General features: G+C 41.3%; 1 protein-coding gene across 1 annotated transcript in view; it reads left to right on the top strand.

Annotated features, from left to right (window-relative positions):
* gaa (alpha glucosidase) overlaps positions 1-12560 on the top strand; it is a 62121-nt gene that overhangs the window by 5797 nt on the left and 43764 nt on the right. The window contains exon 2 of the mRNA XM_059948512.1: positions 4144-4748. Within this exon, the coding sequence (XP_059804495.1) occupies positions 4248-4748 (501 nt within the window). The 5' untranslated portion in view covers positions 4144-4247. The remainder of the gene's footprint in view (positions 1-4143; positions 4749-12560) is intronic.

The following is a 12560-nucleotide window of genomic DNA, read 5'->3' as shown; positions in this document are numbered from 1 at the left end:
TTGCCAATGTTGTTGAGTTTATAGAAAAACAAGTAAGGATTTCTACACACCCTGTGTATGGAAATCTACAGGATACTACATCACCTGCAATAATCAAAGGTGTGAATGAAACTAAGTCAAAAATTTGTTCTAAGGCTAAAGAAAACAGCTTTGCCACTACCATGGCCTCTGTGAGAAGTAAAAGCATTTCTGAGTGTTTATCGATCCATAGTACGAGAAATTCTCTACAAAAGAGGAAGCTCAAAACTGTGGCTTGTGTCTCTAAGAGTGGCCATCCTGCAAAGATCACAGCAAGAGCACAACGTGCAATACTGAAGGAAGTGGAAAAAGAACCCAAGGGAAACAGCAAAAGACCTGCAGAAACCTCCAGAACTTGCTAAGGTCTCTGTTCATGTGTATAAGAGAAACACTGAACAAGAATGGTGTTCATGGAAGGAAACCACTGCTCTCCAGAAAATCATTGCTGCACTCAAGTTTGCAAAAGACCACCTGGATGTTCTGCAATGCTCCGTGGACAGATGAAACAAAAGTTGAACTTTTTGGCAGAAGTGCACATTGCTCTGTTTGGAGGAAAAGTTAATTGCACACCAGCACCAAAACCTTATCCCAACTGTGAAGCATGGCGGAAGGAGCATCATAGAAAAAGAAGGAAATTTGTGATTTGGAATGGCCTAGTCACAGTCCTGACCTTAATCCTGTAGAAATGTTGTGGAAGGACCCGAAGCAAGCAGTTCATGCAAGGAAGCCCACCAACATCTCAGAATCGAAGCAATTTTATAAGGAGGAATGGCCCAAAGTTCCTCTGAGCCAATGTGCAGGACTGATCAACAGTTACCAGAAATGTTTGGTTGAAGTTATTGCCATACAAGGGGGTCATACCAGTTACTGACAGTACACATACTTTTTCCAACAAATACCTGTAATATTGGTTCATTTTTCCTCAATAAATAAATGAGCAAGCATTTTTTGTATTATTTATTTAATTAGGTTCTCTTTATCTAGTTTTAGGACTTAAACGTGAAGATCTGATCACATTTTAGGTCATAGTTATGCAGAAATCAAGAAAATACTGTAGGGTTCACAAACTTTCTAGCACCATTGTATGCTTTCCTAGAGTACAGCAATGATCTGCACAGTGAGCCTCATAAACAAGCTCAACCTAACAGAAAAAAGAACATGCCTTCTCTACGTACCATGGGTCAAGAGAAAGTTCTGAGTAGCCACATATTTCAGGATTTTAAGTGCCTTGCTTAGATAGTAACAACTAAGGTGAACTGCCTAGATCTATACATGGGAAAGTATGCCTCTCCACAAAGGGAATATTCCTGGTCTGACCTGAAATATGTCCATTTGCCAGAGGGTGATTCAGAAGTCGTGCTGCTCCTAGGGACAAATGAGTTAGCTGTTACAAGTGATTTGTAGTATCAATGATGGACCCTTTGCAGTCAGAAAAGTGTTGGGTTGGACTCTCAATGGACCATTAAAAGGAGACCATGATGATGGAAGAGACTGTGCCCAGCCATTGCTGACAGTTAACAGGATTTCAGTTTTCAACTTGGTTGACCTTTGGCGGCAGTAGTTCAAGGCAGACTTCCCTGAATGCAGTCAGGATGAACAATCTGGTTCCTCAAGAGAAGGTTACAAGTTCATGAAGCTGGTGACAGATTCTGCAAAACTGTTGGATGGTCACCACCAGATTAGTTCACCTTTGAGAAATGAGGATGTTAACCTGCCTAATAATAGGAAGATTGCTGAACAGCAAGCATGCTCTGAATCTAAGGAAGAGGTTTAAGAAGAATTTGTCATTTCACACTGACTTCACAGCTTTCCTGAAGGATGTCATCTCCAAAGGTTATGCCCAAAGAGTGCCAGATGAAGATCTGGAACAGCGTGATGGGGAAAGTCTAGTATATTTCACTTCATGTTGTTTATCACTCCAGAAAAGGGAAACTTTCAGGGACTATCACTTAATGCTCAACTTTTACAAGAGCCAGCAGTGGTTATGGTGGATATTGAAACAATATTTCATCAGGTTAAAGTACCAACAGAAGATGCAGATCTACTGAGGTTTCTCGGGTGGACGGATGATGGCTTCAGCCAAGAATGGTGGTACATCTCTTTGGAGCAACTTCATCACTGAATTGTGCTGATTTCGCTCTTAAGAAATGCATAGAAGACAATGAAGGACACTTCAGCCACCAGACAGTGGATAAGGTTTTATATTGCTTCTGTATTGTGTCAGTTCCTCTGAAGACGAGGCAGTGTCTCTCATGACTTTGTATCCATTTGTGCTCAAGGTGGTTTTCGACTCAAAGTGGATAAGCAACAGACATAGTGTTGTGCTTGTGATACCAGAAGAGCAAAGAGTGAAAGGCATGAAGGATTTGGATCAAGATATTCCTTTGGTGAAGAGAGTACTGGGTGTGCAATAGTGTATTCAGTCTGGTACTTACATATTTAAGACCACAATCCAGGGTAGACAACTTACCAGGAGGGGAATCCTCTCCACAGTTAGTTCCATCTATGTTCCTTTGGCAGTCTTGAGGCTGGTGGTGGTATCTGCAAAGGAGATTCTACAAGATCTGTGTAAGAAAGGACTTGGCTGGGATGGTGTTATACCAACATCACTTCCTTGTGAGTGGACAAACAGGCAGGAAGAACTCTGCCAATTGGAAGACTTCAAGATTGCTAGATGTTTAAGACCCTTGGCTTTCGGAAAAGTTGCCACTGTACTGTTACACCATTTTATAGACACAAGTAAAGATGGCTACAGAGCAGTGACCTACCTATTATCATTCGACATGTGTTCTCATGTGCACAGTGGTTTTGTCATGGGAAAATCCAGAGGAACTATGTTGAAGTCAGTTTCTGTTCCTCATATGGAGCTCCTCACTGCTGTGATGGCAAGCTATATGTTCACATTGTGGAGGAAGGAGTAGCATATGCTTCAGGGCTCAGTTTTTTGGACTGATTGTACTTCTATGCTGAAGTACATCAAGAGTAAAAACTTCCAGGTTCTCAACCTTCTCAAACTTGTTTTGGAAATAGTGGGTCAAAGCCTATTTATCACAGCTACAGGAATGTCAAAAATGGTCAGGTATAAAACACAATTTCCTCCCAAGAGTTATTGTGCTTATAGTTGATGAAAAAGCACCTGGAAACTTGTGGATTGTGAGAACAGTCATTCAGGTCTTTCCAGACAGAAGAGTATTTGTGCAGCAGGTGCACATCGAGACTAAGACTAGCTATCTGGATCAGCCTACAACCAAAATCTGTCTTCCAGAGGAGTCAGATGTTGAAGGAGCTACAGGTCTAGAAGCTTCATGATTTTGAAGTGACAGAGAGTGATGGTTGAGATCACTCTGTACTGGGCTAAGTGCTGGTAACCCCTGGTCTAGATGACTGTTACATGACTTGTCTGGAAGAAGAAAGATGAAAGAAGACATTTGCATGAATGTTAAGATTCCATGTCTCCTGTCTTTTGGTAGTGTGTAGTTATAATTATCACACAGTAGTATAATATTTCAGGGGCTGGGATATAGGAGTCATGCATCAGTTTTCTAAATGTATTGTACTCTGTGCTGTGCATTTATCATGGGTAATTAGTCATGTGGGTTGGGGTGTGGTAGAAGTGAAGAGTAGTTGCATATTCATGTTTTCATTTTGAGTCAGTCTAGTTTTGCAGAGCTAGAGAGTGGGCTGGGGAAGGGAGATCTTTTTATATAGACTGCTTAAATTTGCTGAAATAGGCTGGAATTTAAAAAAATATGCTGGAATAATCAAACATCTAAGAGTGCTTGTCTTAAGTATGTTTAATGCGCTGAGACTTTTTGTAGTTTTGGTTTTATCAGTTTTATCATTTTAAGATTGTTCGTTTTGCTGGTGTCTTAATAAAGGATCAAATGTATTCGACTTTGTTATTGGATGAATAGTATGTGATACAGCATCACCCCCCTCGCCCCTGTGATTAATCTCTTGAGTGGTTTTAGTTTGTTGTTTTGTTGTCAAGTAACTGCTGCATCAGTGATTCTTAAATGGCATTTTGTAACTTGGGCATTTTTTTGTTAGCAAGCTCATTTATCAGCAAAAGTTGATCATTGTGGAAATTTTTTTCAATGTTTTTTTTCTCTCTGTTTCATTTAGGCGGTGGAACATCTGCCTCCTCCAGGTTTCTACCAGTCTTTGAGTCAGGAGCGTGGGTCTCGATTCTGCAGTTAAACTGACTTTCATCTCTGGATAAATAAAGAATGCCTACTGATACTGTCCTTAAATTTGGAGGCATCTTACTTATTGTCATTCTGATTGGTATGTTAACTTGCCACAGTCATTTCCATTTGGAGTCTCTGAAAACCTCTGGATCAATCAATGTGGACAAACTTAAGCGAGACATATTGTGGCAATCTCCAAATTCTAAAAATGGCATCAAAACCTCATTCAGTGAAGGTGATCACAGTGCCTCACAATGTGATATTGATCCAAATAGTAGGTTGGATTGTGCCTTTAATGAACTGATGGACATGACAACATGTCAGGCCCGTGGCTGCTGCTGGATTCCAGTGGTCAATGTGACTGCCCCTTACTGTTTCTTGCCATTAAATTATCCTTCATACAATATGGACTTTCTTTCTCCAACTAAGACTGGCTATTCAGGTATTCTCAGCCGCACTGAGAGAACATTGTTCCCAAATGATATAAGGACACTTCAGTTGAATGTTATGTATGAGACATCAGGCAGACTTCATTTTACAGTAAGTAATCTCAATTAGTAAAGATTTTATTAACTTATTGAAGGTGGATATAACCTGTCAATATATTAACAGAAATGATGTACACAGTTGGACAACTTTCAGAAAATGTTGCAATTGTACAAAATAATGGTGAGACTGCATAATGGAGTATTGTGTATGCCTTTGGTTACCCTGTCATAGGAACGATGTCATTGGGCTGGAAAGAATTCAAAGAAGATTTATGAGAATGTTACCAGGACTCCAGGCCTTGAATTATAGGGAGAGGTAGGGAAGGCTAGGATTTCATGGCATGTGAGAGATTGAAGGATGATCTTTTAGATGTATATAAAATCAGGAAGGACATATATAATAGGCAGAGCTGCCAGATAAAGTGGTTAAGACAGGTACAATAAATTTAAAAGGCACTTGAATGGTTAAATAGATGGGAAAGGGTTCGAAGGATATGGGTTAAACCCAAACATGTGGGACCAAGGTTGAATGAGCATCTTCATCAGTATGAATGAGTTGGGCCAATAAGCCTGTTTCCATGCTCTATTGCTCTGTGCCTCAATGATGCATTGTGTATCTCCGTATATTGCCCATTGTTGGAGATAGTTTTGATGCACTAATTATTATAAACAAAATGAGTTCTGATTTGATTTGGATTTTAAAGCCAGTAATTTTTTAATTTCTATCAAATGTCTTCTCAAAATTGAGCACTTTGATTCCACGGTTTTTTGGAACTAGTGTTTCATCCATGTTTCCAGTATATTGCTTTCTTTTACTAGAAGTACTTAAACACAACCTCAGAGTGGAAAAATTCCTAATATTATGTACACAGTAGTACCCTAAGCTACTTCTGAAATGTCTTGCCCACTTATGTTCATAGATTTGTAAGACAAGTGATAGGCAGTTTGTTATTCATTAGGATAGATGAAAAATGGAGTAAGTAGATTTTTTTGTTTAAATTTTATCATTACAATACAGACAGTCCCAGGGTTATGATCGAGTTCCGTTCCTAAGTCTGTCTTTAAGTCAGGTTTGTACTTAAGTCAGAGCAGGTACATCCGGTATTATTTAGCGTCAGTTAGTGAAACGTTTGTCTTAGTATATAGTATATATTTTACCTTCCTATGCATATAAAACACTTAAGAAACGTATGTATTTCAATAATTAAACCACTGCGTTGCTTAATAATAATTGTATCTTTCATTGGAGCAGAGCCTTTCACATGCTCCATTATTCTCACTTTATCCTTTAAAATTGTTCCAATCGTTGACCGACTGTAGCCTAACGCTTTTCCAAAGACTGATGGCGTTTCACCTCTTTCCGATTGCTTTATTATTTCCACTTTATTTTCAATTGTGATCGTTTTCCATCAACAGAACAGAAACATGGTGGATTCAGAAGCAGCCGCGGGTAACAGGTTCTGAGCTCCCCCGGGTCCTAAAGACCACCCACGCTGAGACAGGTTAAATGGGACAAGTGGGGGTGGTGCTGACTGGAAAAGGGGGTCAAGGTGAATCTTGCTAAGAAAAATTTAAGCCAAATACAAAGTTACACACACAACACAGTGATCCGACTTAAAATGATGGACGGCGTGCTCCTTCCTCGAGCTGACGAATTTTTAATATAATAGGCTTTATGGCAGGCCATTTGTGGGTACGAGTTGTTCATAAGTTGGACGTTTGTAACTCGGGGACTGCCTATATTGTTATTTCTGTTACCACAATATTAAACCTGTATGTAATGAACTTTTGACTTCTTACTTTGTTCAATCTTCACAGTATGATGTTGTTAATTATATACCTCGGAAACATTGTGACAGAAGGATGCAGGGTCTGGACCTCTTGGTTTATCAGAAACTCCCACAAGCAATGTTGTGTTTAAGGTTTTACTTGAGATTTTTCTTTATATCTTTCCTCATTTTGTGCTTCTGTGTTATTTCAGTTATCTCAGTTACATTCCATTAAAACTCAAAACTGGTATTTCAGCACAATGGTAAAGAAATAAACTTGAATATGTTCTTCGACATATCTGAAATTAATTTTAATATTGTATTAACCCTTTGATTTGTATTTTTCATTCATTATGGTGCCATGTGCATGTCCCTTGATACTGAATTTTCTGCCTTTATCATAAAATTCTGTTATTGGATTCTAAAATGACATCAATAGGCGGCTGCAATGATGTCAGTGTTTTAATTTTGACGGTTGCTTTATATTTTGTTTTCTAGTGTGTACGATAGCTTCCACAAAAGAGGACTCAAACCATGTTTCAAATTGGTCCTTCTTGCTGCTGTGTGCAGCCATGCCAGGAAACTGGTACGAGTCCCTGCCCCCGCTGCTTATGTGCCAGGAACTACTGACATTAAAATTCTGACACAGGAACAACTATAGATCACTGCCCTCCACTGGTGCTTTCACAACAATGAATTGTCCTCTTCATAGAGGTTGGGGTCAGAAGTATGCTCCCTAGCTGCAAGATGTAGGGCTCTGTTTCATTGACTGGCAGCAGGAGCTCCACACGTTTATTGATTCTCCCTCATGGCTTTCCTTTGCACTTGATGGGAAATGATGCTACCTTTTTTGAAAAGTCTGAAACTAGTTCATAATCGGTAGTAGGAGTGGGCTAAATTTTCCCTGCCATTTCATTATTCCCAGTGTAATTCCTTCTTTCTCAATGAGCTGTCAGATAGCTTATATATTTGTGAATGTCTAACAATTAAATACATCTAAAGTAACTTTTTAAAATTTATCTGCCTCTATCACAGCTATTCCTCTGCATGGCAATGTAATGAATTATTGATCCCTGACACAGTCTAATTCGCTGCAGATTCAACTGAGTAAAGCTCAGAACAAAAGTGCAGGATGATTATGCTGGAGCTGTAATGGCTGATTTCTCATTTGGAAATTGCTATAATTTTATACCCTTCCTCTTGTTATGTTCCTTTCCGTTAAAACTGTATTAGTTTTGTTCACGTCTCGTATGTGATGCACATTGGGATACTTTTCAATACTAACGTTGATTGGGTTTATTTTAAGTTGAACCCATTCTGTAATTAACCTTGAGTGCGGTTACTTTAGTTAGACCATAATTAGGAATTATAGCATGTATACAGTGCTTATAAAATGTATTCACCCCCCCCCCCCCATGGAAGATTTTATGTGTAATTGTTTTACAACATTGAATCACATTGGATTTAATTTGGCCTTTTTTTGACATTGATCAACAGAAAAAGTCTCTGTTGTGTCAAAGTGAAAACAGATCTCTACAAAGTGATGTAAATTAATTACGAATATAAAACACAATATAAGTGATTGCATCCCCTTCAAGCCAGTATTTTACAATTTGGCAGCAATTATAGCCTTGAATTTGTGTGTATTGGACTCAATCAGTTTTGCACATCTGGGCACTGCAATTTTTCCCCATTTTACTTTCCAAAACTGCTCAGACTCTGTCAGATTGCATGGGGATTATGAGCAAACAGCCCTTTTCAAGTCCAGCCACAAATTCTCAATTGGATTGAGATCTGGACTTGGACTTGCCACTTTCTTCTTTAATCCTTTTCGCTCCTTATGGGGCATCGGGCCTCAACAAAAGTCCTCCACTTTCTGCAATCTCTACCAGTTGCTTTTGCAGTCTCCCAAGTTTGGCTGGCGGCTTTCAGTTCATCCAAAAGCCTACGCCTCCAGGTTTGCTTTGGGCGACCTCTTCTTCTCTTCTCTTGTGGATTCCACTCGAGTGATTGTCGAGTGACATTCGACTGGCTCTTCTTCAAGGTGTGGCTGACCTATCTCCACTTCCTCCTCCTTATCTGGAATACAATGGGTTCTTGGTTTGCTCCCTTCCATAGGTCTAGGTTTGACACTCTGTCGTACCACTTGAGGCAGAGGATCTGCCGGAGGCATTTGTTGAGAAAGGTCTGGATCTTGTTGCAGCTGGTGCTAGTGATTCTCCATGTTTCAGATCCATATAGCAGGATGGCTTTCACATTGGAGCTGAATATATGGAGCTTAGTTTTGACAGAGATGGCCGTAGAACTCCAAACAGGTCGCAGGGTTGTGAAGGCATGTTGGGCTTTTCCGATCCTTGTTCTGATGATCTCATCTGTACCTCCTGATTTACTGATTTTGCTTCCGAGGTAAGTGAATTTGTATACATCTTCAACTATTTGTCCTTCAATCCGTAATGGCTCCTCTTGTTATTAATGCGTAGAACCTTGGTCTTCTCCTGACTGATCTTAAGGCCTACTCACTGTGAAGTCTCTCCCAAGGAATCTGCTTTCTTCTGCATGTCTTGAAGCCGGTGTGAGAGAAGAGCAAGATCATCTGCAAATGCCAGGTCTTCCAATTTCCCTGTTAACGTCCACTGGATGCCTCTCTCTGATCCAGCATAGGCTGTTCTTATAGCCAAGTCAAGTACCACCAGAAAAAGTAGAGGCGACAGCAGGCATCCCTGTCTGACTCCAGTAGTGACCAGGACCTTTTCGGACAGTCTCCCATCGTGGATGACCCTGCATGAGAAGCCATCATAAAGCTGCTTGATGATATTCACCATCTCTTCCAGTACACCATAGTGTCGTAAGATGCTCCACATTGACTTTCTGTCCAGGCTGTCAAATGCCTTCTCAAAATCAATAAAACACACATATAGTGGAGTTTGCCATACTACTGTCTGCTCCACAATGACTCTATGTAGCTATCTGGTCAATGCATGATCACTCTTTCCTGAACCCTGCCTGCTCATCTCTAAGTCTGTGGTCAATGGCGTCTTTCATCCACTCCAAGATGACCCTGGTGAGAACTTTACTAGGAATGGACAACAAGGTGATCCCCCTCCACTTGCCACAGTGAAAGATCTCCAGATTTTGGCAGCTTCACAATGAGGCCCTTCTTCCAATCTGATGGGATCTCTCCTGTTCTCCATATCAAATTCAGCAGTATATGCAAATAGTCCACCATAACCTCTCCACCCTCTTTCAATGCTTCTGCAGGAATGTTGTCTTCTCCAGCAGTCTTGCCATTCTTCGGGCTTTTCAGGGCTTTTCGAATTTCTTGCTTGGTGATTTCACCTGTACTGATGTTGAGTGGGTCTCCAGGTTCCAGGTCAGGTGGATTCTGTGGTGGTGGTCTATTCAATACTTCCTTGAAGTGTTCCTTCCATCTCACCAGCTGATCTTCAACCGAAGTGAGCAGATGGCCTGTCTTGTCTCTAACAGGTCTGTTGAAATTGCTTTTCTTCCCTCTCAAAAGTTTAGTTGTTATGTAGAGTGCCTTGAGGTCCCCTTTACTGGCTGCTGTTTCTGCTTGAAGTATGACCTCTTGTCCTTTCTGAGCTGTTTCTTCAACTCCTTGACCATCACGCTGTACCTGTAGGCGGTGATTTGTTTCTGTTGCCAGGTTCTGGCCTGATTCAACTCCTGTTTGAGCTTTTTCCTCTCCTCCACCTTCTGCCATGTTTCATCCCTGATCCAAAGTTTACCGTTGACTGGTGGTCTTCCCAGTACTTCTTCGCAGGCCCCTACAGTGGCCTGCTTGAAGGTAATCTAGGTGTGTTCCACTGTTCTCTCATCTTGTTCCTGTATTTAAAGAGCCCCAAAGCAGTTTTGCAAGGCGATGTGGAAATCTTTCTTGTTCTCTTGCGTCTGTAGTCTTCTAACATCAAACTTTATTCACGTGTTCTATTGCTTCTTCTTGGCTGACAGCTTCATCTTCAGCTTTGCAACAACCAAATGGTGGTCAGATCCAATATCTGCTCCTCTTTTGGCTCTCACATCTTGCAATGAACTTCTCCAGCGCTGGCAGACTATGACGTGATCAATCTGGTTCTCCGTTTGATTGTCAGGCGAGACCCAGGTTATCTTGTGGCAGCATCGGTGGGGAAAGAGGGTACCTCCAATGGTCAGTTCGTTGAAGGCACAGAAGTCGGTAAGGAGTTCTCCATTTTCATTCATGTTCCCCAAACCATTCTGGCCCATCCCTCTCTCTCCCTGTCAGTGTTATCGCTGCCTACTTTGGCATTCAGATCTCCCATGATGATCAACATATCTTCCTTCAGTACCTTTCCAACTACTGCTTGAAGCTGGGTGTAGAAGAGATCTTTTTCTTCTTCCTCTGCGTTGTTAGTTGGGGCGTAGCACAGGATAATGGATACCTTCTGGAATCTGGACTCGAACCTGGCTGCGATGATATGGTCGGACACTGGTTCCCATTCTATCAAACTTCTGGCTGCTTCTTTGGACAACATCAGGGCCAAACCCGCCTCATGTGGGTCTTCCTCTTTCTCTTTGCCGGAATAAAGCAGAGTATCTCCTGTCTGCAGACTGGTCTCACCAAAAGTATTCCACCTTGCTTCGCACATGCCCAGGAGTGTGAGGAGGTATCGGCTCATTTCCTTCACTGCCTGTGTGCACCTACCTGTCTCCCAAAGCGATCTCACATTCCATGTTCCAATTAGGATATATTTCTTCTGTGAGAGCACCTTTGGAACCTCCATTATGGTTTTCCTTGGGTGAAGGAGGGTTGTCAGCCCTGCAGCTTCCTGACGGGTTTGGTTGCAGCGCGTCATCAGCCTCCTGAGTGGGGCCCTGCTTTTCCCGAGATCTGGGTTAGTGGTTGACAATCTGTTGACGGTTTCTGTAACAATTGCTTGTTTTACGTGAACAGGTTGTTAGCCCATTGCACAACCCCCAACCTGGAGGACCAGGGGTTTTCTGTCAGGGTCACCTTCCCCTAGGTGATGGCATTTCCATGCTAACGAGCTCCACCTGCCCAGGTTTGAAATCAGAGTTTACCCTCTCCTAGATAGGCTGCCATCCAAGGCTAACGAGTCCTATCTACCCGAGTTTGGAATCGGAGTTCCTTCTCCTAGGCTGTGTTGGTTCGCGGCACCTTCTTCCATATTATCCGGTGCACCCCTCACACAAGGGATCCCCCATCCAGCACCCAGAGGATGCGCCTCAACGCCGTATAGCCCCAGCGCGAGGGGACTTGCCACTCCAAGATATTAACTTTGTTGTTTTTAACCCATTCCTGTGTAGCTTTGGCTTTATGCTTAGGGCCATCGCCTTGTTGGAAAACAAATCTTCTCCCAAGTTGCAGTTCTCTTGCAGATTGCATCAGGTTTTCCTCCAGATTTCCCTGTATTTTGCTAGATTCATTTTACCCTCTACATTCACAAACCTTCTAGGGCCTGCTGCAGCGAAGCATCCCCACAGCATGATGCAACCACCACCATGCTAGGGATGGTGATGTTTTTGATATGAGGTGTTTGGCTTATGCCAAACATATTGTTTAGTCTGATTACCAAAAAGCTCAGTTTTGGTTTTATCAGACCATAGAACCTTCTTCCAGCGGACTTCAGTGTCTCCCACGTGCCTCTGGCAAACTCTAGCCGAAATTTCATGTGAGCTTTTTTTTGTTGGTCAGTTTCAAAAATATCCAAATTAAATCCACTGGGATTCAATATTGTGAAGCAATAAAACATGATAACTTACAAAGGGGGGTGAATACTTTTTATAGCCATTTTACATCTAAGATCAGAGAATAAAATTGTTTGAATAATTGGCAACTTTTTTGTCATAAGGGGTTAATGACATTTATGAAGACCATTTATGAACTTTAAATATCTCACTCCAAAATAATGTCACCATGCTGTATCATTTTTCTTCTTTGTAATAAAACATATTGATCCTGATGCTTTCTGCAGGCATTTTCCATCCTTTTATAAATGATTAGAAGAAAAGCAATGTTGGCTATTATTATCTTTTAAGTACTTGTGTTCTGATTTTATGACCATATTTTATGACCATATTTGTGATTAAAAGCATGG

The sequence above is a fragment of the Hypanus sabinus genome, chromosome 23 (assembly GCF_030144855.1).
Source record: "Hypanus sabinus isolate sHypSab1 chromosome 23, sHypSab1.hap1, whole genome shotgun sequence".
Classification (NCBI taxonomy): Eukaryota; Metazoa; Chordata; class Chondrichthyes; order Myliobatiformes; family Dasyatidae; genus Hypanus; species Hypanus sabinus.
Note: the sequence above shows the minus strand (reverse complement) of the source record. Positions and strands in the feature narration are given on the sequence as shown.